This window comes from Athene noctua, chromosome Z (genome assembly GCF_965140245.1).
Source record: "Athene noctua chromosome Z, bAthNoc1.hap1.1, whole genome shotgun sequence".
Lineage (NCBI taxonomy): Eukaryota > Metazoa > Chordata > Aves > Strigiformes > Strigidae > Athene > Athene noctua.
The window spans coordinates 73,651,128-73,678,662 of record NC_134077.1 but is presented as its reverse complement, the minus strand read 5'-3'; the positions used below and the strand labels follow the sequence as shown (position 1 = coordinate 73,678,662).

Below are 27,535 nucleotides of genomic sequence, written 5' to 3'. Positions count from 1 at the left end.
AGTCTGACTGCATATTTTGTTTCAAGTCAACATATCTCTGAAACACAAAAAAAACTCAACACAAAGATTTGTACTAGTGTATTAATGGTCTACAAACTGCTAACTGTATATATAATTTCGCAGTCAAATGGAAAAAATGGAGGACCTATAACTGTCAGAGAAGGAATACTTTTTTCAGAAGTATGTAAGACACTTTGGAACTCCTAATGAAACCAAATCATTGTCAAGCCATTTTAAAATATAATTTCAGCACTTAGAGAAGGATATTTAAGTAAGGAATGTTTAAAAGAAAGGACTCAATCCTAAATTAAGACTCTCGGTTACACAAACAGCAAAATGCAATGGTGGGGTTTTTTTAAGAACAGGTGTTCCATGTTTGTATCCAGGACAGGTTTAGAAATTATGCCTATTATTGAAAACTTGTATTTACCAGTAAGACTGATTTCTCCCCACCCAAACAGGAGGCTGAAAAGCCATCAAAGTAGTATGAACCTTAAAGGAACAGATATTAAGGATATAAAAATCTTGAGTTCTATTCCAGCAAATCCACAAGCTGATATTACAAATATGTACATAAATACAATAGGAGACACAGAAATTTCACTTTCATTAGAAATACGACAGTTTACCACCAGAGATCAGATACCAATACAATTTCCATTACACTCAGATAATAATAAAAAACAATGAATGTCTATTGTTTTTATAGAAGAAACAGGACTGAACACCTCTGCTTAGGATAATTCATTTCTCTTTAGCTATTGTAGTAATTATGAGATTATCCTAAATGATACTGACTTGACTTCTTGACATGCAGTTACACACAAGTTCTCTGACAGACTTTTTGGATTTTATGTATTAGACATGTCTCTACAAACTTTTGCTTTGGCTGTTGTGTGTATCTTAGCCCTAAGTGTAATAATAGCAGCTATCAGAGATATTCTAAAATATATTTAACAAGTCAGATTTTCATAATATTTGTCAATAAAATAGGCCTTAAAATCTACAGTATGTAACATACACAAGGAAAAATTTAGGAAAATGTAAACGCAGGAGAAAAAAAACCAAAACGTACTTTTCCAAATGTGTTGAACCCAAACCAAGGGAAATATCCAAGAAATTACGCCAAGATGCTTCTGAAAAAAGAAGAGAAAGCAGTGCCCTCTGCTGGTAAAGTTCTGAGCAAGTCACAATTCCAAGGGCTTTTAACATCTTCTCTGTTACTTTTCCTATACCTGGCACCTGAAAAAGAGCATGTTAGAAACTTCCCATTTGCAGATCCAATACCAAAACCAATTTAAATCAAATACAACTGGGTAGATTACCTAGAAAAGTGTATTTCTTCAGCAGAAATCTTGCTTTTAGACCATAAGGAACATACATGAGTACATAGTAAATGTGATGGTATTTCCTACCTTTCTAATGGGCAAATCTCTCAGGAAGTCTAGCACTGCTCGTCTCTCAGGAGGAATTCTGCATTGCCCATTAGGTTTATTACGATCACTGCACATTTTTGCTAACATTACATTCGGCGCTATTCCTTAAAAACAAACAAACCAACCTTTTATTTTTAAAAAATACAAGACAATGTTTAAATTCAACTGTCCAATATTTAAAAGCACAAGAGTATCCTACATATTTGGCAAAGACTAAACATAAGCAAAAGAATGACAATAACTGAAAAAAAATTTTGTAATAGACATGTGAGAACATAAATACATGTGACAGATCAAATATAATGAATTCATCAGATAAAGTGTACCCACTATTTTAAGATAGTCAGGGTAACACAACATGCACTAACCAGTCATGAAGGGTTAAATAACAAGTGTGTAAAAATAACGTCAGTTACATGATTGAACAATTTTCTGATGGTGATTATGGTAAGATAAAGGTAAATGCTTACAATGGCAGTTACAATGAACTTTTACTGAGAAGGAAGTATTTCTTCCTTGTATTTCAGCAAAAAGACTAAATTAATTTTGTAAAAATTTACCAAATTAAAGTCTTCTGTGGGCTACCACTAGGTAGCCATTTAGAAATCTATATATATTTCACAATTGTTCTTTTCTATCAAACTAATTTTTTTTACAAATAAAGTCTAGAACTGGTTTAGCAAGAAAAATAGAAGTATTCTCAGCTACAGCCCTAGTGGTCTAAATTTCAATTTGCTCACTGATGTAACGTATTATTCAAGATGGTAGAAGTAATTCTGTTTATTGCTGATTAACAGTATTTTTTTTCAATTAGCCTTCTATCTGTTTTTCATTTTGGGGTTTATAAAAGCTATGTCTGTTTTCTAAACAATAATTTATCCTTAGGAAGGCAAAATTTCAGTAGAACAAAACTATTATTTTGCTACCACTCATGAGAGAACATACATGGAAGGGTCTCATCCTGCTTCTTCCTACTAGCGGTTCCTTTACTGCTGCTTACATTCAACACTGTCCTGGCCTATGTTCCACATCCGCTTCAGCACTCCCTGATGCCTCATGCACCTGGTTCACAAAGCAGTTTGGAGATTGGAGAGCATCCAAACTAAGTGGCTAGGGACATGAACTTTTTTTGGTGACCTAATCTAGATTATTATCAAAACAGTTGATATTTACAGGTAGGTTGCCTGATGTCAAAAGGCATAAAACTTGAATGGTAAATACTAAAAAGCTAGTGAATAGTTGATTAACTTCAACACATATTTACTTCTCTGAGAACTAATTTTTTAATGAATTTTGATATTGCCTTAAGCAAGGAACAGTATGAAGAACTGTTAGAAATACTGGACAATATGGATCTGCTATTCAAACTAACAGCAATATAGTACCCAGTGTCAGATTTAACTATGACCACTGGCTTACAGAAACAATTTACATGAAGCACTAAACCACCACCAGTGCTAAGATTAGCTACTGAGTGCACTGGTCATTCTCCCACACTACTTATATTTCAAGATGAAAGAAGCAAAAAGATGATATAACTGTTACTATGATTAAAAACCAAAACAAAACAGGAGCTGCTTTGATAGTCATAACATCTCTTGAAAAACCTGAAAGACACAGTCTTTGAAGACTTGCAAAGAAAGCATATTTCTTTGCAGCACAAGAATGCTGTGGAAATGCTCATTTCTTAATGCCCTCTGAGATTAGAGTAGAAGACACTGTGGAAATACAAAGCAGCATTATTATTCATAATTGTCTGAATACCTGCACTAGCAGTCAGTTGAGTTTTCTGCTCAATCCTAAAGCGAATTTCCTTCACAACTTCCTCTGCAGAAGTTCCAAAGATGACTGAATTTTCCACTGACTGATCTCTTTGTTCAGGGTGGTTGCCCACCAGAGGTGTGTTGTCTTCAAACAGTACCGGTGAAGAAGAGTATCCACCTTCATTACATTTGGCAGACATATTTGTATCATCTTTATCTATGTTAGACAGAAACACAAACAACCCATCCATATAAAACATATACTTTATTGATTTGCCTCTGCAGTGCCTGAAGAAAGTTCATTAGCGCCTTTATTTTTTTGTTTGAAAAAAAAAAATAGCCAAAGCAATTGCATTGCTGTTGTTGTCTGAAGAAAGGAGAATCATAACTGCTTTGTTCTTAATATAATTTGAACTTGGCTGAGATTGGAAGAATAGTCTAGGGAACTGGACATAACTTCCAGAAACGCAACAAGATTTAATGACCTGTTGCAGTAGCAGCAGAAGAGTCAGAAATGTGTCATTATTTTTGTTATGTATCAGATACCAATGCCAGATGCTCCCTTTTCATGTGGAAATAAAAATCTTTTGCGTAAGTTCTTTCAATATGCTCCAAAGAAAATTAGGGTTCTGAAACATCTGGTTCTAGAACCATCAACCTGCTAAGCTTCTTGTTTTCATCTGTAGCCATGGCAGAACAAGTAAGGTCAGCAACCCTTTGTCTGGCTCCACAAACTCTACTATTACAGTTTCACATTCTGAGTGCTTGTTTGTGTTTCAGAAGAACAAAGATGTTAGAGAAGTATGAAGAGGCACATGACTACACATCAGTGGTATTTATTTTGTAAATACTATGCCCGTTTGTTTCTTTCTATTCTATTAATGCTTTTCAGCAGTAGTGTATCCTTGATTATCCTCTTTATGGTTATTTAGATAATAATTTTTTAATACCGATAATATAAACGTTCTGGTTTGTGCATCAAACAGCTATTTGTATGACACCTCCTTTTTTATTATTCCCAATTGGGCATACAGTTGTGGATGTGGTTCCAAATCCATCTTCTAGAGCCAAGTGAAATGCAGTCATATCTTAAGCATTACTGTAACTCATGCAGTGCTCATTACTTTATACATTTTTAGTCTTATAAAATAATCACTTAACTAAGGCTTATGTACACTGTCTTTGCAGACAGTTTCTCATGTTTCTGATGTACAGGACTCACTACAGAATTAGGAAACATCTTTTCAAAATACAAGTAACCATTAGAACAGTATGTTTATTTATTCTATACCTCCTTAGATTATTACTACTTATTTGCAAAGTTATCACATTGAATTGCAAAGGAAAAATACACACCTAAAACACACAATTAGGTTTAGTAAATCTAGTACGACTTCTCACACATTCTACTCAAGTTAAAAAAAAAAAAAGAAAATTCTTCAAGTTCAAATCATTAGCTGTATACCCTTTATGCAGGGGTGAGTAGTAGAGGAAGTTAAGCTGTAAACTAACAAATTGGAGGCAGACAGTACATAGGAGGACAAATTATGCAAGGACTTAAATATCTACACTTCCAATGGGTGCATCTTATCTGAAGTTTACATTATATGCATGTGTGACTGATATCCCCTGTTCCCGACACCAGTAACGTGGTTAGCATAACTAAGGCCATTTTATAACACAAGTAGCCACTCCCTGGGACCAAGTGGATCATGTATTCGTTCTCTTTCCCCTCATTATAAGGCCCTGAAGGTCCTGTGCACCAAGCAGACAAACCAAACAGTTTTCTTCTTCCACTCCTTCCCAGCCTCAAGGTTCCTGGTCACCAGGCCAATTACACCCTTCCTTGCCGCCTTGAAGGTCCCATGCACCCATCTAACCTAGTGTTGTTGACGACCTTGCCACAGAACAGGGAAGTGTAACAGCACCCAGAGCACTGTCTGTAAAACCAAGCTGTTACAAGTACTAAGGCAGAATTTGGACCAGAACTGCAGCTGCACAGTGAGACCCAGGATCCCCCCCCCCAATAACCAGGAACACATCCACCATTGTCTGCTTCCTCTGAGTACTGAGGGAGTGACTTGCATTCTTTTGTATGGTTCTTCAGTTTAGATTACCGAGTGTTTGTTATATTGATACAGCAAACCATATATCAAGGTTTGACCCGATCTGCAAAAGGTCCAGGTGATTAGAAATCGTAAGTTAAATTGTATTATAAATTCTGTATTATGCTCCTTACTGATTGTACTACATTGATTCTGCTTGTAGAAATCCTGTGCTATTCTAAACATAAATACTGTTCTATACTACTAATAATTTCCTGTCAAGAAAATAAAGCTTAAATTGTAACTACTATTTAGTGTTGTCTTCATTCTGCCAAGTATCCCTAAAAGAAGTTGACTGTCCCCTGTCAGGTGACCATATGAAAAGACAGTAATTTGCTTACCTTCTTCTGTAGGGCTTTTTGTGTTAAAAAAGAATCTTCTTTTATCTTCAGGCCACCTCAGTCTTTCCTCTAAATGCTCTGTTATGTTCAGGTAGGCTTCATCTAGGCCCATAGGCATAAAATTGGGATCGTACTCAGTCAGTATTTCTCTAACCTTGATAAACACATAATGGAAATTTAAAGGCTTGTTGCTGTAAAAGCAGATCTTGACACACAATTATGATATAAAGGTACTCTGAAACTTCAAAATGACCAATCAATATTAAAGATATTTATAAAACAAATTATTTGTTACTGCGGAGGTCATTAAGATCAGCATAAAAGGACTGCACAGGTGCTAGGTTCACAGACACTGCAGTAATCACCTGAATAAAATTCTGCAGATCTGGGACCTAAGCAAAGCACATGAGCTGATGCACCTTTCTGTGCACTGTATGGCAGACATCACACATGCCAAGTTTAAAAAAACCTCCAAACTGAAGTTTTAAATTACATTCAAACTGAAGTTATAGCCAAAGTTTTAGAGCACCGGTTAATGCCACAGGCCAGACTTGTTATCAAAATCTTTAGTGGTAAGTGCATCTTCCCAAAAAGGAAACATAATAAATTAGATGGTGAAAATAAAATTTCTACCTTTTCTCTTCCTTTTTTCCCCTCTTTTACTTTTTTTAAACAAGGAGGAAAATTTGACTGCATCATGCTTTCTCTATCAGTTTTGGTCAAATTCTTAGGTATCACAACATGCACTTAATCTTTCTGGAACTGATTAAAGATAGGATTCACTGCTCAACTTTTAATGACAAAATATATTTAAATATTTTCAATCCAAATCCCAAGAGAAAAACATAAAGAAAAAAAAACAAATCAACCGGAATCTTTAATACTTTACCCAATCTAACAAATAAAAAATGTATCATGAAACCCAAGATCCTTAATAAGTTCAAATCCATTCTGAAATGCTCATATTTATATATGATTTTTTACAACAGAAGTGAGAAAAATCCATAAATTTAGTAATCAGCTTACTTTCTCTATGTGAAGAGACAGAGGCTTCATTAAAATAAATAAATAAATCTTGCCATAATTTTATTTAAGTCAGGAGACTTGTGCCATGCACTAGTTTGATTTAAGATCTACAAAAGATCTTTTTTGTTTTGTTTTGTTTTGTTTTTAAAAAAACAGGATTTTGGGTATCCTAAGTATTTCTCCTGGCACTAAGTAAAATTAAGTAAAATGTGATTTCTTTTCTCCCTAAATTTTTTCTCTTTATTTCAAGTCCCTTCTTTTAAAACAAATGAATCTGCATTTAGAACTCACTAATACTCCTTGTGTCTCTCTCCAGTAATTAGCATTCAAAATTATGATTATACATTGTATGGAATTATTATCTCCATGTTTTCTACATATGAAGTCATTATTGCTATGTTTCCTATGTATTTGCAGTTTCCTAGTTATTAGATTATGCTCCATGGTTTTGTGGTTTTAAGAATAATAAGGCTCAAATGGTTATCACTAGCTCACTGCAGTTTTGAAAATCTCTATCAGCATCACTACTGACTTCATTAAGAAGGATGAATGCAATACTTTTGCAGCTCCTTCACCAAAAGCACCAATATTTTGTTTAACTTACGTTCAAACCACATCACTGAAGAATTTAGTATTTAGTATTTAAACTACCACTCTTCTTATTATCTAGAATTGATGTACTGACAAAAGTCTAAAACCAAGTACACTGACTTCTGGTTAGACAGCACTTTCAGACTTACCTCCTTACTCACTTTGCCGTATTTTTCAAAGTTTAATGGTACTATAGTTAGATGTGGACATAGCTTTTTAGCAATAAATCCAGGCATGGCTGCACGTACACCAAATCTCCTTGCGTGGTAATTTGAGGTGGACTTAGGAGAGATTAAATAAGTTTAGTGTTCAGAAATTAAGTTTTACTTTGTTTACTGTTAAATAATCAAGTTCTAATCACGGATCTCCACGCAGAAAAGACTGACAAGGCTGAGACTTTATATGCATTCCACTCCCCCCCTTTCAATCTGTTTACATCCTTTAAACTTTCATCCATACACTTTTTCCTGAAAAATAAAATCCAGCTTACACAGTCTGGTCTAAGAACAGGTGTTTCCTCTATTATTTTTGGGTTTTGTCCCACACTTAGAAAAATTCTCTACACCAACAGTGTCATTATATTATTACTGTATGGTTTATTAGGCTTTATATTCATGTAACTGATTTATGTATTAGCTTGACATTCGGCCTTACCAACATACTCATTGATCCCACTGCTACAGGCTTTTCCTTCAGCTCTGGACAGTCCCTCATTTCTACAGCTGCATAGAAGGCATCCATGTCAATGTGTACAATTGTACTGCTAAGGTTACGGCTCTGTTCCAACTCAATCACAAGTTTGTCCACCTGAATAGAATAAACCAATAATTGAAAAACTGTTAACCTGGCAGAAGTTCAGCAGTTCAGATGATCATAAAACCTCAAATGCCTCTGGCATATATTAGTTTAAAAAAATCCAACCCAAACCCTACCAAACCAGCACCATCAAAAAACCTCTCAACCAAGTTTCTAATGAAACTTGCTCTCAGAGAGAACAATGCTGCAGCAAATAGTATGGAAAAAAAAACCCAAACAGAAACCCAATGAAAAAAACCCCAACTCAACAAACAACAAAAACCCACCTATGCGGAAAAAAGATACATCATCCAATTCAGACAGAAACTTTCTGAGTCCACTGTACATGCAGCTTTAGCTACTGTGATACAGGCTATTTAAAAAAACCTGAAAACATGGTATTAGAGAATTTCTAACTCTCCTAAATTAAGTCATCATACTTCAGAAAACTGGCCTAAACAGGTGAAGAGAAGACCAACAGCTCACAAGGCAGATCCATCTATCTTGTCAGAAATAGGGTTTCAAATAATCAGGTTCATTTACTGCCAAGTAAGCTACTGTTAATTCCTTCACAAAATTCCTCAGCATTTGTTACAGGAATCCATATGATGTAAGGCTAGATTGCTAGCAAAACTACATGTTAAAGAAAAGCCCATACACAGAAAGTGTGTTGCACTCCAGAAGTATAAAATGTATTGTCTAGTAATACACTGTAAGCAGTACTCCTGCTTCATCAGTTCCATGGTGTTGTGAGGCAGAGGCCAAGCACACAGGTGTCTCCATGAACTGTGCTCAACTTGCCTGCATTCTTCTACCAAAAGACTTGCAGATCATATGCTTGTTTCTGAAATATCTTTCAACTATGAATGAGGTATGAGCTGTGAGTGTCACCAGAAAGCATGAGTGCGTTATTTGACAGGTGATTTTTCAGGTCTACTGATTTAAAGATTACCATGTTGGCAGTACCACATGTCGTTCTAGAAGCCTAAGAGAAAATATTAAAAAAAAAAAAAAAAAAAAAAGGGAAGTGCGATTCAACTATGATTCTCTAACCACACTAATGATTATGCTAACCTCTATTTACACAGCAAAAGGTTGCTATTGCTGGAAAAAAACAACCAACAGGCAACTAGTGAAAAGGAGCTGAAGTTTCACTTTGGTTGCAAGCACAGGGGGGGACACACACACATTCAGGACACCAAGGAATCATTACAGAAACGTCTCTGGATTGATTGCAATGGGTTTATTGCCCTGGAAAGGAATGTTCATGTTCAATTTGCACAGCTGCTTGAAGACAGTTTCTCTCTTTTCCCCTCAACAGAGCTGCTTAATAAAAACTGTAAAAACCTTACCCAAAAAACCCATCTTTGAAGTGGAAGACACTTGAACCAAGGCAAGTGACTATCAGTGTTCTAATTAAATTGCTGAGTAATGATTTACAAAGTCTTTTCTCTGTTTTGTTCCAAGTTGATTGAAGGGATGAAAGGATAGAACGGTGCCTCAAACTAGGCTATTCCATACAGAAGAGCACAGTATACTCCCTGAGGCGAGTACTTGTTCAGACAAAATAAAAGCACAAGGGGAAAGCCATTCAAACAACTACCAAAAGAAAAAAAGTGGGGAATTTACATTATTTTCATTATGCTACTAATTCAGCAAAGGTTCAAGTCACACTATAACTGTGAAAAGCATCCTTATTTTATATACTTACTTATTTACTACACTGGTAATTTTCAGGTTACTCCAAATTCAAATTGCTTAATTAATTCTGTCAATTACTCATCTAGTTACATAACTTCTGTATCCCAATTTATCACATTTGTAACAAACTTTTTGCTTTTTCTGCATAAATCTATTTCTAAAGTGATACTAATCAGCTAAGATAAGCATGTGAAGAATGAAGTAAAATTACATTAAACTAATCAGAAATACAAAAAGATAACTTTCAGCAAAAGCAACTGACACAAGTAATATGCTAAAACAAAACACGCCCAGACGTACTCAGAATTCTGGGCAGCTACAAATGTTTCCTTATAAGATAAAGAAAGTTATGAAATAGTTCCTTAGAGGCAAACCAGGTTGACAAGTTTTTAAAAGCTGCTTTCAATTTTCCTTTGAAGATAAAAAGAGATACTAAGGTTTTTTTATTTCTAAGATAGATTAAAAAAACCTAAAAAGTACAATTTGTAATTAGAAGTTTAATTTTGCTTATAGTGACTTTTAGACAATTAAAGAGTAACCTCTCATTCTGTCTTATCCCAAGATACAAAATAGTTTTCCGTAGTAATGTTTTCTATCTTAAATTGCTTTGACAAAAGCTAGATAGAAAAGATTATTCAAAATCTCTTTTATATTTGTAAAAGCATCTGACAAGGTGAAGAGATAACAAACAGCGATACCATTCTAAGACAACAGTAACTATTTACAGAATAATCATCTGGGATAAAACCCACATAGATAAAAATAGCAAACATCAGTACAGCAGTTTGCAAGTCTAGTAGCAGCTGGATACCTCTTCAAGCATTTTTAACTACTGCTGAATTTAAAGCAATTCCACTCTAGGTTATTAGGATAATCTAATTCTGTTACAGAAAATTTTTCAAAAATTAAGAATTACATGATACTGTACAGTATATAATTTTCCTTAAAGGATGATAATGACATTCATAAAGAAAACTTCAAACTACCTTTCAGATTTAAGATTATTTAAAAAAACCCAGAACAACAAACAAAAAACCAAAGAAATATTTGCACACAGAAATGGCAGTTTTAAGAGGATTTACAAGTCCTTTCTAATCTCCAATATTTGAAAAGTCAATGGTGGTTAAGTGCCCTTCTGCAAAGAAGGTCTTCTAAGGAAAACTGTAAAAATATGGGAAATACCTTCAGAAATTCCTTGGCATACACACACTCTAGTGGTGAGAAAGGCAGCATTATGTTGCAGATTCTACATTTTATTTATATTATACTTTCCACCACATAACCAGGATATTGTCCAACAAATCCAGCAAGTGGGGTTTTGTTTGTTTGTTTCTTTTTACATGTCAGCACTTACATCAACTGTCATCTTAGGAAGTCCTATCTGAGCCTCTAAACATGCTACAAACAAGATAATCTGCAGATGAGAACTTGCAGCATTCATGAAAGTAGATATATGGATACCTTTGTAATTCTGGAGTAGCTTCCACTTACACATTTTGGGAGAATTCTCTCATAGTATATCAGAAGGTAGTACTAAAAAGAATTAGAGAACTTGATAGAAAATAAAGAAGAAAATATGATAATGATAGCTGACTATATCCGTATCTGAAGACCTAGAGAAGCTGATTAAACAACACACAGCACATATTGAGAAAAATAAATATGACAAAATTAAAGGTGGAGATAATGGCCTGAGGGAGTGGGTAAGTGGCAGGAAAAGGGAGGAGGCATTTAGGGTATCAGACACAGACAGACAAAGAGTGGCTGGGCCAGGAGACTGGGGACTTCAGTGAGAACTCTGTGGACATAGACAAGGACTGCTTTGGAAAAAGACTGATGGTAATCTGGGGATGTGGGACAAGAAAAGGGAAATTCAGGATAAAATAAATTAAAAGAAATGAGGGGAGAGAACAAATGGGTCAGAATTTGTGATGAAAAAATGAAGGCAACAAAAGTAATGAAGCAGAGCTTATCTGCACACAGAGGATGGAATCAAACTCCAAGCTTTTGATGTTTTTATAGCAGCAAAGATCTAAAATTAGCCAGCAAAATAAGTGTTTATGTTATCCCCCTCTAATGACAGTTCTCATGCAGTATGGCAGCTGACTTTACAGTTACTCCCCACTGGAAATAAAGACAATTGCTATTTGAGCAAGTGGCATAAAGATTTCAAACAGGGAGTTTGAAACTCATGTCCCAGGAAGACCCACATGAAAGAATTTGGCTTTTTTAAAGCTTTTTTCTTCTGTAGAAAGCAGTTTTCATATAAAACATTAAAAGAAAATAGGAGTATGTTGCAAAAATCAAAGAATCAAGTTCAGAGAAAGACAACATGAGTATAGTCAAAGCAATTTAAATTTACTGACTTTCACTATATGCATATATATTCTTTAATTACATAACTGTACACTAATTTTATAGGATTGGTGTCATTCATGTAATTCACTTTATAAGAAAGACTCCTCTGTAAAATGAAAAGGTTTGTGATAAAAGGAAGATAGAAATGGAAGGGTTTTTTTAATTAAATGCCTCAAAACCTACCTCAGGAAACTAAAAAAAGAAACTGATAAGCAGAGACAAAACTGATCCATGTTAAAGATTAACTGAAAACAGTTGAAGCATACAGGTTTATAACAAAATTTTCAAGGACACTCAGTAATTGCAAGCTTTTCTGGGCACAAATTTGAGACACTGGCATTTAATTTACAGAAGTGATTTGCAAATCTACAATGAACAAAAAAATTGTACACCAAAGCTCGGGATCTGTAATCCTCGCAACGGCATTCAAAATTAACGGATGTGTTTAATTCTCATGTGCTTCAGCCCCAAATCTACAAAGCAAAAATATCACCATACTTTACTGGAGTATTGCAAGAATAATATAAAGAATTCACACTACGTGGTGTACAACACAGAAAAGTCTATGAGGAAGTCAGTAATTCTGCATTCAAAACTGGATTAGACTAATGTACAACAAATAAAGCTTGGGGCCACCCATTGAACAAGGACAACAACAGTAAATATTGAATAACTGCCCACTCAGGGAACAGTCTGCACTGTGTACTGAATGAAGCAGGAATCCTGTTAGGGAAAAATAGCAAGCAATCACGTAATTAAAGACTGAATCACAGTACAAATGAAAAGGAAAGGAATTAAGCTTCTACAATCAACTTTTAATTCTGTTGCTCTTAAGAACGTTTAGTGTGCAACCGTGGTGCTGTTGTTTTAACATCCTTTCATAAACAGTAATACTTTTGATACAATCATCTATAATTAGTATTTGAGAAGAAAAATAGCTTCTTCATGTTTCTACTTCAGGACACTTGTATTTATTGTGACTTCTTGCCATGATGATTTTTTCATTAATTAGTATAAATAAGGAATATATTCTATCCAGAAGAGATGACAACTACGATCCCCCTCATCCCACTGCAGGCCACTGAATGCAAATATATATATATTATAAAACCAGAAAGTCAACTCAAGACTGATATGATACTTATTAACAAGGTATTTAACAAAATTTTTACATACCATAATGACATCCCTTTAAACTGACCAGACTTAGAAGAACAGGAATTACTTTGCTTAATTTTACTCATTTAGAGAATATTTTGGAGTGATTTTACAATCTGTTCTTCTAGCAATTATTTATTAAGATTACATCCTCAAAACACTGTGCACTTCTACTTGCATGACTAACATTAAATGGTAGTTAACACTGTCCTCATCACCAGAATTTAAGGCAATAAACTAGAACACACCAAACTGTTTATCATTTGCCATTTACTCCAAAAAGTCTTTACAAGATTAGTACCTGCAGCTGTGCTTTCAAGAGCTGTTGGGTTGTAATTTTCTCTTTTAGCTGCATCATTTTTTCAATTCGTTGGTTAACTTGTTGATCTTTTTTAAGTTCATTTTCATAAAATCTAGAACCCTGTAAGAAAATTGCAAAAACACTAATGTTTTTATTTGTTGTTTCCTATAAACAACCATACTTGATCTTTAAATACAGAAAACTTAGAACACAGTAACAATTTCTAATGCATATTTTGAATTTTCATATAAATAATACACAAGAGACCAGTGGTGCTTTACATCTCTCTCCTCATATGACACAAAAATATTTCCCCTCTCAGATTCCCTATACTCAGATGAGTACAAGGGACTCACTAGAGAACTTACTACGTTCTAACACTTGACAACAAAAATTCCAAAACAGCAGATAAGTCAAACTATTATTTGCAATACCTCCAAGATAAGGAGTATAAAACTCTAAAAAAAAAAAAAAAAAAAAAATTTAAGCCTTTTGCCAGACTTCCATATAGTTTAATCTACATGGAAGTAAATTATGACATTGTAAAAGTCAAATCTACTTATAATGTTGCGTATTTCATTGACCATTTAATCTTGAAGGACACTGCAGAATTAGAAGCTATTTGGAAGAGGATAATGAAAAGCAAATGGGTACAAAAAAAGCCCTCTTGCTCTCAAGTATGTAACTGCTCCTTCAAGAAAAGGCATGAATAAAAGGAGATGTAATGAAAACGTAAAAAGACAACAATCATGTAGAGAACATAAAATGTGACCTCCCTTCCTGACTTGCAACAAAGAAAAGAGGGCATAAAATGAAATAGAAAAGAGGAAAATTCAAAACCAGGAAATAAAATATTTTTCTTGCAATAGTTCTTAGCTTACAAGAGAAATAACATTTTCAGGAAGAGGCAATGTTTTTTATTGAACCACCTAATAAAATCTGCCAAAGTGAACAAACTTTTAGCTCAAAGCCTTTGACTACCAAACTGCCACCAATCCTAGGAATTCAGCCATAGTCAAATAAGAATCAGGCATTTACATAAAAAGAAAAATATTCACTTTTATAATGATAAAAAGAATGAACAGCAAGACTGTGATGTGTCATGTCTCATTGCTAAGAAGAAATCTCTCTTACAAGTACTTAGGGTATGTCTTCTTTCAATATCAGACACACATCCTATCTTTTCACTCCTCTGCAATTAAACACGATTTTTGAGGCTCACTAAAAGAAGTACCAAAATGTTGGTGTGGTAAGCAACACCATACTTAAGACTGTTACTAAGCTGTGTGGTTTTTTACATCTCTTGCAGTATTTCACAGCTGGACTGCTATCAAATGTTGTTGTAATACAATTGTGGGTAGTGTTTGTAGGTATAGTTTTGAAGACTAAAGAAAAGCTTAAGAAAAAGAATCAATGCTTCTTTTCAGACTTCTTGAGCTGTGTCTGTATTTATATTCTCTTACTTTTTTTGACAGAAATATATAGATACCTGTATATCAGTTTTGTAAGCCTATTTTATAGTTCATTCTATTTCATACCAGGAAATGAAACAGTAACCGTTCTGATGAAATAATTTATATGAATATCATTACTGGTGATATATATCTGACAAAGCACTAAGCTTTCAAGAAAGAGTGAACAGAATAAGTAGAAGAAACATCTAATCAATAAAGGACTTGACAGCATATAAAGCATCATCAAAGTGAAAACACAAGCAAAGTTAGTTTGTCAAATAACAGCTGTTTGTATGTTTTCTGCTCTCCCTCACCTCCCCCCGCAGTTTACCACTAAGCAACAGTAGCCAACATAGAATTCATGAACAAAATATCAAGCATATAACCTAGGGCTGCAGCAACACCATTAAGAAATAAATATGTATTTGGACAAGGAAAAGTAAGAAAACCCAGAGCTGCTCAAATAGTGTTATCTCCATATAGTTCTATGTGAAGATTCTCTAATAACAAGTAAGAGGACTAATATTTCAATGCTTTGTAGATTTGTGGGGTCCTCTGTAGGTCTTTGGTACGAAGTTGCACACTACAGGCACCTCTCTTGAATACCGAGAAGACAGTCAAGAAGGCAGACAGTAAGCCCAAAGAAATTCTACTGAAAGTATAGAAAATCCTGATTACAATAAATTCAGCAATTACAGGAAGGTGACCAATAGCTGTAAATCTGCTTGGCTGATTAATGATGGGGCAGGCAAAAGAAATGGAAAATGGGAAAACAAGAGGCCTAAGGAAGCCGAAACCTTCACAATTACCTCTGAACAATGCTGTGATATTTATATATTGCTTCTGGCAAAAAAGGAGCACCTAAGGACATACTCAGTCGTGTTCTTCCATGTCCCTGTGACAAATCCAACAGTACCCTATGGTACCCTAGGCTACAGACCCTTCCCTTCCTCCCCAAACACACACTTCTTCTTAGAAGATGCCCTCCATTTACACATGAGGGATAAAACTTTGAGGAGGAAGAGAACCTTATACTGAACAACAGGTAAGACACCAGGAAAAGAATAATCAAACCAACCTTGGTTGCTTCCATGATGATTTTATTGATTTTCTCTTTATCCAAACCTTGCATTCCAGCTTTGTTATCATTGAGACCCATTCTAAGTAGTACTCCATCATTGCAAGAGCTGTTACCAACTTCTTCCGTGTCGTCCATCATACTTCTTGAAAACAAGTACCTCTTTCAAGACTTAATACCTGAAAAAAATATTTGTTTCTAAGTTCCAGTTGAAGATAACAAGAAAAAAAATGAATTAATTTGCTGTATTTACTGAATAATCATTTAATATTTATTCAGAAAGCAATGTATCACAAATATGAAGACTTGTATTCCTGTAAAGTGGGTGACCTGCCATACTCACCACATAAAGCCGTATGTAACTCTATCAGTGTTTGGAGAAAGTAAGACTTTAGTTTCTTCTTAATTTAAAAACATACTCTCTTAAAAGTTCCCTTACAGAAATAATTGAATACCACTAACTTCAGGTAACGGCTAGTACCTTACACATGCACATAAGATTTTATGCCTGTATGTTATCCTGTCAGACGAAACAATACTGCCTTAAACACAAAATACTGCTCACTAAATTATAACATTAACAGAAAAGAAAATGAATTATTTTTAAATTGCAGAAGACCATTGTTCATTTAGTCCTCTTTCCTGCTTGAGACAAGCCATAAAATCTTTCCCAGTAATTTCTGGCTAAAATTCAAAACTTTTGTTTTGTGTTAAAGTTTGTCTTTTAGAAAGAGATGGCTTCCATTAAAAATTTTGAATAAAATCCTACTGTTTCATTCATGGTAAAATTCATGCATTCTTTTTTTACATTAATTTGTGAAGGCATGGTATCCAACTAACAAAATTTACCAAGACTTTACTACTCAATTACTTCCATCAGTATTTTCTTATTACTTCTGATATGCATACTTCTGACATCTTCCCTTGCTGATTATGCAAGTAAACAGCTGAACTCTTCGATAGGCTCTAATTATACGGTGAATTGTGCAGTTATTAAATTGATCTTAAAAAAACATAAAGAAAGTAAATTTTACGCTCTGTAGCATGAACCTGCAGTCTTATTTTTGCCAGATTAAAACAAACAGAATCCAGGTGTGATACTGGCATAAGTTACTCAACATGCATTTATTACTGGAAAAGTATACAAAAATACTTTCTTCCTACCCCAAGTTGCTGACTCATAAAGCACTTCTGCTTTACTTTCATGCAGGAAGCATATTCACTCCTATCATCCCCTTCAAGCTGTAACCTGTGACAGGAGCCCTTCCTGTTTGGAGGAGCCACACCCCTTCAGGCACATACAGCAGCTCTGTTAAACAATTACCAATTGCACAAATCTAGGAGTTTTACATTTTTTGTTCCAATGTTGCTCTCCCACTCTAGGTCTTAAGTGGACCTCATTAGAAAACTGCAGAAGGTAATTAAGTATTTTTGCATCTAGAGATGAATTTTTGTTATTAAAGAACCACATGGGTGACTTTTTAAAATTAATGGTGGCAATGTTCATATTTTCCTGAAGATCTCCTGAAACATACTACCCAACTGAAGTCAAGATACTAAAGAAAGCCATCTTTAAAAAAAAAATCTCATAAAAATATCCCAATTTTAATCATATTCTATTAATTTAGATTATTATTTATGATGCTTTCCAAAGATGCAAGATGAGATAAGTAATGCTGTGTTTATCTTCAGCTTGTCATATTTTGAAGAACAGGAGGTGATGTAGATACCAGAACTCTTCTGTTGAACCTTTAGTGGCACTTGAGCTACTATAATGGCAACTAGGAATGGGAATGGCTTCGTAGCTCTTAGGTATATCTAACAAATGAAAGACCACGATGACATTTTCATAAGTTTTTCACTTACAGTAGGACGGTCTTACAGTTAGCATAAACATTCACCAGAACCAATTTGCTAGACTTCAATCAAAAGAAAAAGCAGGGCATCGCACACAACATTCCAAGTTTCATCTCAATCTCTGTTAAGTAACATGCACAATTCCCAATAAATACATCCCTCAAGGTAAATAACCCTCCACTATTCCCCCTGGTTCTTCTATCACTCTTTCCCTTCAAGAAGCTGCAATTGAACACAGGATTGATTCCAGTTCCTACTCCTGTCTCTGCAACACTTTTTAACTGTTCCTTATTCCTGAAAGTGTCTTTATTCCTATCATATACAAATCTTTCCCCTTCCTCATTCACATCACTCTTAAAGGCTCAGTTTTATAGCAGAGGCTTTAAACACTAATTCATGTCAGTCAAAAGCCTTCTCTATCACAGTTATATATCCAGTGAGAAACATGTTACCATGATGACACCAGTCATAGAAAAAATAATTGTCTTTAAGAAGTCCCATAAGTTGTAGTCTCCTGATTGTTTTATCTTTTCAGCTTCTTGTGTGGAACAAAATACATTGCTAGTACCAGATGATAAAGTGTATAAATATCAAGTAATGCCTTAGTTGGAATTAAGAAGAAAACATTTATTTGACAACATGGCATTAGTTCTCCACCAAAGTTTAAAGGTGTACAGAAGGGAAAACATGAATAATGACTGATACCATTCTCAGCTGCCTAACACTAATAGACGCTAAAGATTGTCTCGGTTTCAGACTAACAGGCCTGAAAAAAAATACGTAAAATACTTAGCATATTGAAATGAATCACAAAAGCGACAATAAACCACAGATATACACTGTCAGATAAAACCAGTGGATCATCTGCTATAGACAAAATGAAAATAGAAATATTTAAAGGAAACACAGGACAAGAAGTGTGAAATATACAAAATGTGAACAAAATATCAGTGTAGGAAGTGGTAAGGATAAGCAGCAACAGTTTTAACGGTAAATTGACCTAGACAAAACATTTAGCTTATGACACAATCTTGTAAATTTTTTACTAAAGCAACCTGGAAAAAGTGAGTAAAGGTTTAGAGTCTAATGAAACACTAACTCAGAACAGTCTACGCAAAGAGTGACATATTTTTGTCATGCTGTCACCTCAAGAAGCTGCTGCAAGACTGGGCTGTTTCCTCTAACAGAACACGTTAAATCTCTCTTAGCATCATACTAAGTAGGGTGTGAAATCAGAGAAGTCTGTGAAGGCAGTCTACACTTAAATAATAACCTCTTATTCCTGTGATTTGGGAATAGGGGGAAGGGAGCAGGGGAATAATCTATGAGTCGAGAAGGTAACTTTCCAAATAGCTACTGGAACAACTTCTAAAGGTAAAGAGGAAGACTTTGGCAGTAGATGCCAATAGTTAATGCAAAACATAAAAGTGGAGAGGAATCACAGACTAGCATTACTGTGCAGGAAGCTTTGTTAGTAACTAGGGATGCTTACAAGTGGAAAAAGGCCACTAGTAAAACCCTGAGCAAGCTCTTCTAGGAGCAGGCACAGAAACTCAACTGAACCAGTCAGACAGGGTTATATAGTATATGAAAGTATCAAGAAACTGAAACAGCAGTAAAATCAGACCAACAATTTAATTTCAAGTGCCTCTACATTTATTCAAATTTAGCGTAGTTTTGGTCAGTTGACTGAACTAGCCTGAAAGAAATGGCTTGTATTTAATCCTGTGCCACTCCTCCAGACTGTCTTCAGTAAAAATCCTCCAATTCCAGCAACAGGAGCCGTGTATGTTGTGTGAAAACTGAAATGCCTTCATATTATCATTTTCATGGAATAAAATACACAAGACAAAAAGTATTTCTAAAAATATTCAGTTCAGTGGACATAGTGTTATTATGCAGTTTATTAACACTTGCAAACTATGTTAACAATTTGCCTTTTACTGACACTGTTAACAACTTGGTGCAAAGAAATATTAGGACTGGAAAATGACATCAGCATGGAAAAGCTTGAAAAATAAATTATTTACATACTGAATTATGATTTGATGTACATAAACTGAGTACCAATCCTCTTACAGAAAATAAAATCCTGACATCTTTGCTATCACAGATGCTTATGCCAATAGTGATATCCAAAAAAGTTACTATAATACAAAACAGCCTACCTCCCCCAGAGCTCCAAAGCTAAACATAGGAATCAAGACATATATTACAGATGTACAGGACTATCTTTTACATCACAATTGCTCCAAGTAAGTCTCCACAGTGTGTAAAAAAACCCAACCAATGTTGCAAATAGCAACACAATTATTAAAGACTCCTTTCTGTATGATTTTTTAAATTATTATTTTTAGGATGGCTAAAACAAGGATCTAAATTAAATAGTTTCTTTAACTTCTGTAAAGCTCATAAAATTCTCCAATAACATTTTATCAAAATCTGACACCTCATTTACTGTTGTATGAGCCCCAAATAAACTTCCTCTTTTCCCTCAATTAAAATGTTTTAAAGATTCCTTTATTTAAACTAATCTATTTTTACCTTAGCAAGAACAAAACAAATTTGTAACAGCTAACTTCACATGCAAACATAGAGAATAGACTAAGGGATGACTTCAGGAATCCTGTCATTACACAAGCTGCATCAGAAGAAAATCAATATGACACTTAATTTCAGTGACAAGGTCAAGATGTTAGTAACAAGTTCTGTAAAAGCATTGAAAGCACATTAAAAAATTAGCGAAGTTAGGACTTACTTCATCCAGTTTTGACCACAAAGGATCACTTCTCAGGCTTTTGGCTAAAATCAAGTGTGGTGTAGTATGGATCACTCAAAAGTTCATGTCCATTTTTTAATGGACACGACTTTGTTTTTACTCTGTTGCTAATTAAGATTGAACTGGTGGCCGCATAGATATTCCACTCACTGCACAGAAGTATCTTCATCTAGGCTGTGCATGCAACTGTTTGAGTCACCATCATTAAAGAACTAAAAACTCAGCAAACCCACCTTGGTACAGAAATTCATATACCAATTGTCAGGTCATTTGAACAATGGATTTCCCACAAATGCATTGCTTTATTTTGTGCATTTCTAAAAGACAAGAACAAATATATGTTCAATAAACTAGGAAAATTCAACCCCACTATAGTATTTTTAACATTTCTGATATTTAAAAGGTTACACCGCAAACTCCAGTGCCTTTGATTACATACTATTTGATTTATCCATTATTTGGATAAGGATTTTATCCCAAAACAGTTAACATTACATTACATACTTTCCAACAAGACATGTACCTGTCTTGTCTGAGTATTCATTTGGCAAGAAAACATTCTGGCTGATGGGATCAAATTTCACAAACTCCTTAACTCTCTTTTCCTGGTAAAAACATGTTTCTCTAATAATGGTTTAAGTATCAGCTGCTCTGAAGTCTCTCCTTCTCAGCGGGATAAACCACCAACAAAGACATGTGCAAGCAAGCACATGAGACCATTCTTCTGAACTGCTAGAAGAAATCCCCTAATACAGTGATTCAGAGACCACAATTGTTTTAGAAAAAAATTGCCTGAATTATTTATATCTCAGAGCCTATACTATTAGGCAACATTCTGTGGCATAAACAAAGCTCCTTCAAGGATCTTCTTAAGAAAAAGAGTCCTAAATTTAAGAACAAACATAACCATGAGTATGAACATCGTAGAAAATGTTTATACACTAGTGATTAATGCATTTTAATAACCTACAGTGAGCTAAAACAAAAGGTACAGTAGTGGAAATAAGAGATATGAAAAAGGAGAAGAAAAAAAATAATTTTTATGGTTACCCCCTTTATGATATTTATGACCAACATCTTTAGAAATAAAACTAAAAAAACCATTTTTGTATTACAAGTACTATATCAGCAATACAGAACAACATTATCTGTTCCACTGTTCTAACAAAGGTAAGGACTATTTTCAGTTAAAACAATAATTTGTAAGCTTCTCGCAATCTCTAAGACACTAGACAAGGCACAGGTAGAATACTGGGGCTTGCACTCAAAGAACAAACACAACAAACGCAAAATAAAGGTCCAGTGGAAATTACATAAAAGCAAGTAGAGAGGAGTGAGTGGCCTACATCAGTGTATCTGATCATCTCCATTTCCCAAACTTTGGTTTGAATCACAGATTGGTTTTGGAGAAGGCAAATCAGATTCCTTTCAAACTAAACTGGAATACTAGGTTTCCAGAGCACACCTGACACATTACAATTGCTAATGCAGGTGCCTTCCATGGGACCTTACTAGTGCTAGTCTGAAAAAAAACCTTTTAAAGCATATATAAGATGAACTTAAGGTCCCCAGCACCAAATTTTTCCTTTAACAAACTTATTCCCACTGCACAACGTTCTTGCTAATGTAGATATGGCATGATCTCATGAAGAGTAATAGACAGAGTTATATTTGAAAAAGATGGTCAGAAGATTAGAAAGAAGAGTTGATTTACATAAGGTATTCACAGTCCCAGTACACCTTTTGGAAGGCCATTAAGTTGTAACTGGAAAAAATATGACATATTAGAAGGATGTGGAAGACGTAAAAAAAATAATCCATTAGCACAGACAAAGCATCATCTGAAAAGTTGAAAAGGCAAACTTTTAGCATCCAGTATTTATTCAAAGTTTGGTTATAAAATATTAGCTAGAATTAATAATTAAACAAATACTCTCTATAACAAGGATGAATATGTTTGATAAACAACCTGAAATAATATCTATTCATGGCATTTTTTGTTTTTTAACACCTGTTTGAGTCAATCTATATTCTGGAGAGAAAAAAAAAAAAAAAAGAAAGCAAAAGAAAGAGCTAGTTCTGGAACTAAGTGAATAGCCCTAGACAGGAAGAATGACAGCACGTGGCTATGTAGTTCACATCACCGCCAAAAGGATTTGCTCAGACATATCTCTTCATCTCATGCTTTTGATCAGGATAGAAAAAGAAGTTCATTCAGAGTTTAATGGGGAAAACACAACTGGCTTCACAGGTGATACCACTTAACTTTATCAACATATTGCAGAGCAGAACTAGCAATTATTCTCATACACCTCAATACATACACAACTCAGTCGCACTGCTTGCCTATCAGATGCAGTACATTGCAACAGACACTAAGAAAAAATATCTTGCTTCATTTCTTTCCAAACAGCTGGTGAATCAAAGAACATAGTTTCTCAACAACTTTTTATATATTAGAAAATTGTCTAAAATAACACCTACGGTAGATCCACATAAAAAAATTTCTGTGCATTCCAGTGACTACACAAATATTACAGAATCACAGAATCAGCTAGGTTGGAAAAGACCTTGAAGATCATCTAGCCCAACCATTAACTTAACACTGACAGTTCTCAACTACACCAGATCCCCAAGAGCTATGTCAACCTGACTCTTAAACACCTCCAGGGATGGGGACTCCACCACCTCCCTGGGCAGCCCATTCCAACGTCTAAAAACCTGTTCTGTAACAAAATACTTCCTAATATTTAGTCTAAACCTTCTCTAGTGCAACTTGAGGCCATTCCCTCTTGTCCTATTGCTTGTTACTTGGCTAGAGACACATCCCCAGCTCTCTGCACCCTCCTTTCAGGTAGCTGTAGAGGGCAATGAGGTCTCCCCTCAGCCTCCTCTTCTCCAGACTAAACACCCGCAGTTCCCTCAGCCGCTCCTCGTACGACCTGTGCTCCAGACCCTGCACCAGCTCCGTTGCCCTTCTCTGGACACGCTCGAGTCATTCAATGTCCTTTTTGGAGTGAGGGGCCCAAAACTGAACCCAGTCATCGAGGTGCGGCCTCACCAGTGCCAAGTACAGAGGTAAGATCACTTATATAAAGAATGCATATAAATAGCTGTGTCAATGCTAAGAGCTGTTTCAGAAAAATAATAAACCATCAGTGGAAACTTTGAAGCAGCATAACATGGAAAATTTACATAACGATTTATCATAAGGAGGAAGTAAAAAAAAAATACAATCATACAGCACTGTTTTCATGATACAGTCAGAAGTGTGTGTTCCAAAACTGAAGCTTCCTCAATGAACGCTATTTCTTTTTTTTTCCCAAGAAATCATAAGAAAGATCAGCACAAATCCTAAGTCCTTTCCAACTCACTACATGTGTTCATAAGTTGTGAAGTGACACATTCAACTACTTTTCTTCCCCTTTCTGCAAATATTTCTCCACCTGTAAATACCGGCAAGGACACATATCTCAGATGTTAAGGCTGAAGAAAAAAAAATAACCGTTTCCTTCCCTAAACAGCGAAAATATTAAACGAATAAGACAGGACACCGCTACCTGGCAGAGGCAGACTGCTGACTGCCACTCCTGCTCTTCTCATCACACGCCTCTGGGCACAGCCAGTGAAGCAGAACTAAAGCGGGCGACGCAGAAGCGCCCCACCGGCCGGGAAGGAGCGGGCTGGGGAGCCCACCCGCGGCCGCCTCGCTAACCGCGACCGCCGCCACCCGCAGGGCGAGGGCCTAGGCGGCCCCTTGTCCCCGGGAGCGGCTCAAGTGCCCGCTGGCCCCGCGCGGCGGCAGAGACCGGTTACCTGTGGCGGTACGGCCCACCTTCCCCTCCCGCTACACCCGGGGGCAGGCAGCGCCTCCCGCCCTTTCCTGCGGCTTCCGCAGCCACCAGGTTTGGTGCTCACCCCCCCGAGTCCCGCCGGTTTGAGGCAGGGAAGATGAGGCGGCATCTCTCACGCGAGAAAGGGAGAAGGGCTTGAGAGACGCTCCACAGCACTAAAGAAAAAGCCCTCCCTCACCCCACAAAAAATAAAGCAAATATCGCCCCATCGAGCACCGCTGCCCCCGCGGAGTTCCCCACCTCATCGGGGGCACGAAGGCAAAACCCGCCCGTGGCGCCATAGAAACGACGAAACCAAGATGGCGTCCGCCCGCCGACAGGAGGGAGACCGTCTTCGGGGCGGACTACATTTCCCGGCACGCCGGGCCAACCAGCCAACACCAGAAACCCCCGTTCCCGAGAGGCAACGGTGCCTGGGCCCACCACTGGGCAGTGCAAGACTACAACTCCCGTCAGGCACCGAGAGGCCCGGCCGGCGGGGCCGGGAGGACGTGGGGCGGAGCTGGTAAATAGTGGCCCAGAGCCTAGCGTAAGATGGCGGCAGTAGGAGCGGCTGGGCTGTGAGTGGGGTGCGCGGCTGGCGGACGCGCGCTCGCCCCTCCTCCCCTTGCCACCTCTGTGTTGTGGCTCTTGCCGCGGGCGGGGGCTGTGGAGCTACGGTGAGGGGGAAGCCCAAGCCTGCGTGCCTCGGCGCCGGCCGGTCGCTGGTAGGGGCGGGCGGCGCTGGTGGCACCCGCGGGAGCGGAGCGGTGCCGCTCAGGTGGAGCCCGCCGCTCCCGTCCCTTTGGCAGAAGGAGGCTGAGGCTGCTGTGGGCGGGAGCCGCTTCAGCTCTTCCCTCCTCGGCGGTGGCTGCGGCTCGGGTCTCCATGTCGGACAACCAGAGCTGGAATTCCTCCGGCTCCGAGGAGGACCCTGAGACCGAGCCCGGCCTGCCTGTTGAGCTCTGCGGGGTGCTCAGCAAGGTAAGCCGTCTCTCCCCCTCTCCACTGCCCGTGCCCCGCGGCCTCTCGCTTCTCCTCTCCACACTCCTCTCCCACCGCCCCGCCACCATCCCCGCTTCGCGGCTGGCCGAAGGCTGTCAGCCCCGTCCGCCTGTCCCTAGCCCGCTCCGGAGGATCAGGCCGAGGCGCCCGGCGCCGGTGGAGGGGCCTCGTGAGGGGGCCCGGAGGCTCCGCGGGAGGCCCTGGCACGGCCCGGGCAGCTGCCACCTGACGGCGGGGAGACTGCCAGGCAGCCGCTGCGGTGCCCGGCGCCAACCGCCCGCGCCCCCTCCCTCCCTCTGCCGCGGGCACCGGCACATCCCCGCCGCCGGGCCCCCCGCCTCTGCGCGGCTGCCGCCCGCCCCTCCCCAGTTCGGGAGGAAGCCCTTCCTCGGGGGAGAGCCACGGGCGCGGCTTCAGCCCGGCCGGGCGGCTGAGGCCCGGCCCGAGGGTCCCTGCCGCCCCCTGCATCCGTCCTGAGACGTCTGGCTGCCCGACGTGAGGTTCCGGTGAGCCGGACCCTGGAGGAGGCGGTCGGGTGCGGCAGGGGAGGGCGTCTCCGCGCCTCAGGCTCCTGGCCGGAGTCGTCGTTGGCGGGCCCGGGTGCGGGCTGGGGCTGCGGCACCCCACACGCCTCCGGGGAGCTCCCGAAGGCAGGGGCAGCCCGTCGTTGTACCCCAGGAGCGAGCACCGGCATGTAAGCGGCACAAGCTTCAGTCCAAGTATCAAAACAGAACAATAAAATATTCCTGCAGCAAGAGATACGGGAGGTGGGGAGGAGCGGAAGGAAAATGGCCCAGAAGCTTTTTTCCCTTTTTAAAAATAAACACAATTTTTTGCACTTTTATCACTGAAAATGAGATGACTTTCAAGTATGCATCAGGTGATACTAGGAAATTTAATTTTTAGGAGTACTTTAAAGTTGGATATTGAATTACTAAGTTTGAACGTGGATTTTTTTTTTATTACAGAAAGTATCTTCAGTATACCGTTGAAATATCTTTGTAATTAAAGCACTACCTTTTGAATTCTTTTCCTGCCCTACACTATAAGGCTGGACACAAGCCAACGTGGGAGGCACAGGTCACAATATACAGAAATCATAAATCGGACCTGGCTGCTGAGAAAACGGCCATACTGAGACTAACCCTCAGCTTTTTACGAGGGACTCGGTGAATTTCTTTCAGCCTGCAAATGTTTCTAACCCCAGAAATGAGAGAAACAATTGGGGGAAAGAAGGGTTTCAGCTTTCATTTGTAAGATCTTGTTATCTAATAGTGAATGGGGGAGGGAGAAGATGGGGCAAATGTGAGATGTTACAGCAGTTAAATGTGAGGTTTTGGTTTAGTGTAGTTTCATTGGATTTTTTCCATTGAAAAGTTTTCCTTTGATTAGATGCTTCTGTTATTAGAATAGGGTATGTAATCTGTGGGATGTAACTGGTTTTTATGTTGGCAAATTAAATTCTTTATTAAATCCAGGTGCTGTTTCTTACTGGTGAAGCCCTGGCTTCTCATGTTCTATAGTTTATGTATGTACAAACTTTTTATTTCTCTGGATGATTATGCCGACTGTGGCTGACGCTGCTTTTCATGTGAGAACATGGGATGTAATCCGAATAGTCAAGTATGGTGAAACCTGTGGCAGTGAATATGCTTGAGGGATAAGTTTACCTTTTGTTAGTTGATGCCTTGATAATAGTTGACACAAACTAATTAAAATGAAATGGTAGCATACTGAACTTTCTACTAAGGAAATACCTATTTTTAATTATTGTGTATAAATAAATTCTGAAGCCATAAAAGTAGATGGCAGTTCTCTGTGTGCTTATTAGTGTTTCAGTTCTGCCCTTCAGTAAAGTGAGAAGCTTTGAAGGAAATGGAGTAATTTAGTAAGAGAAGCTTATTAGAAGTATGTTCTGCTGATCTCTTAAATGTTTCAAAACTCTATGCTTTTT

At 37.7% G+C, this 27,535-nt stretch overlaps 2 protein-coding genes across 6 annotated transcripts in view; one reads left to right on the top strand and one right to left on the bottom strand.

Moving 5' to 3' along the window:
• Positions 1–24,920, bottom strand: part of POLK (DNA polymerase kappa) — a 34,318-nt gene extending 9,398 nt beyond the window's left edge. Inside the window, exons 1-11 of one of the 4 annotated variants that reach the window (XM_074931986.1) lie at positions 24,838–24,920; positions 20,977–21,060; positions 16,108–16,286; positions 13,576–13,695; positions 11,220–11,291; positions 7,917–8,069; positions 7,412–7,543; positions 5,646–5,799; positions 3,201–3,416; positions 1,416–1,540; positions 1,076–1,242 (exon numbers count right to left, since the gene is read on the bottom strand). In XM_074931986.1, coding sequence (XP_074788087.1) covers positions 1,076–1,242; positions 1,416–1,540; positions 3,201–3,416; positions 5,646–5,799; positions 7,412–7,543; positions 7,917–8,069; positions 11,220–11,291; positions 13,576–13,695; positions 16,108–16,248 — 1,280 coding nt within the window. In that variant the 5' untranslated portion in view covers positions 16,249–16,286; positions 20,977–21,060; positions 24,838–24,920. The remainder of the gene's footprint in view (positions 1–1,075; positions 1,243–1,415; positions 1,541–3,200; positions 3,417–5,645; positions 5,800–7,411; positions 7,544–7,916; positions 8,070–11,219; positions 11,292–13,575; positions 13,696–16,107; positions 16,287–20,976; positions 21,061–24,837) is intronic. The other 3 variants (XM_074931984.1, XM_074931988.1, XM_074931987.1) reach the window with 3 other exon arrangements.
• A 201-nt stretch (positions 24,921–25,121) lies between these two features.
• The window catches only part of CERT1 (ceramide transporter 1), a 77,480-nt gene continuing 75,066 nt past the window's right edge, over positions 25,122–27,535 (top strand). For both annotated transcript variants that reach the window (XM_074931553.1, XM_074931552.1), the window contains exon 1: positions 25,122–25,560. In XM_074931553.1, coding sequence (XP_074787654.1) covers positions 25,465–25,560 — 96 coding nt within the window. In that variant the 5' untranslated portion in view covers positions 25,122–25,464. The remainder of the gene's footprint in view (positions 25,561–27,535) is intronic.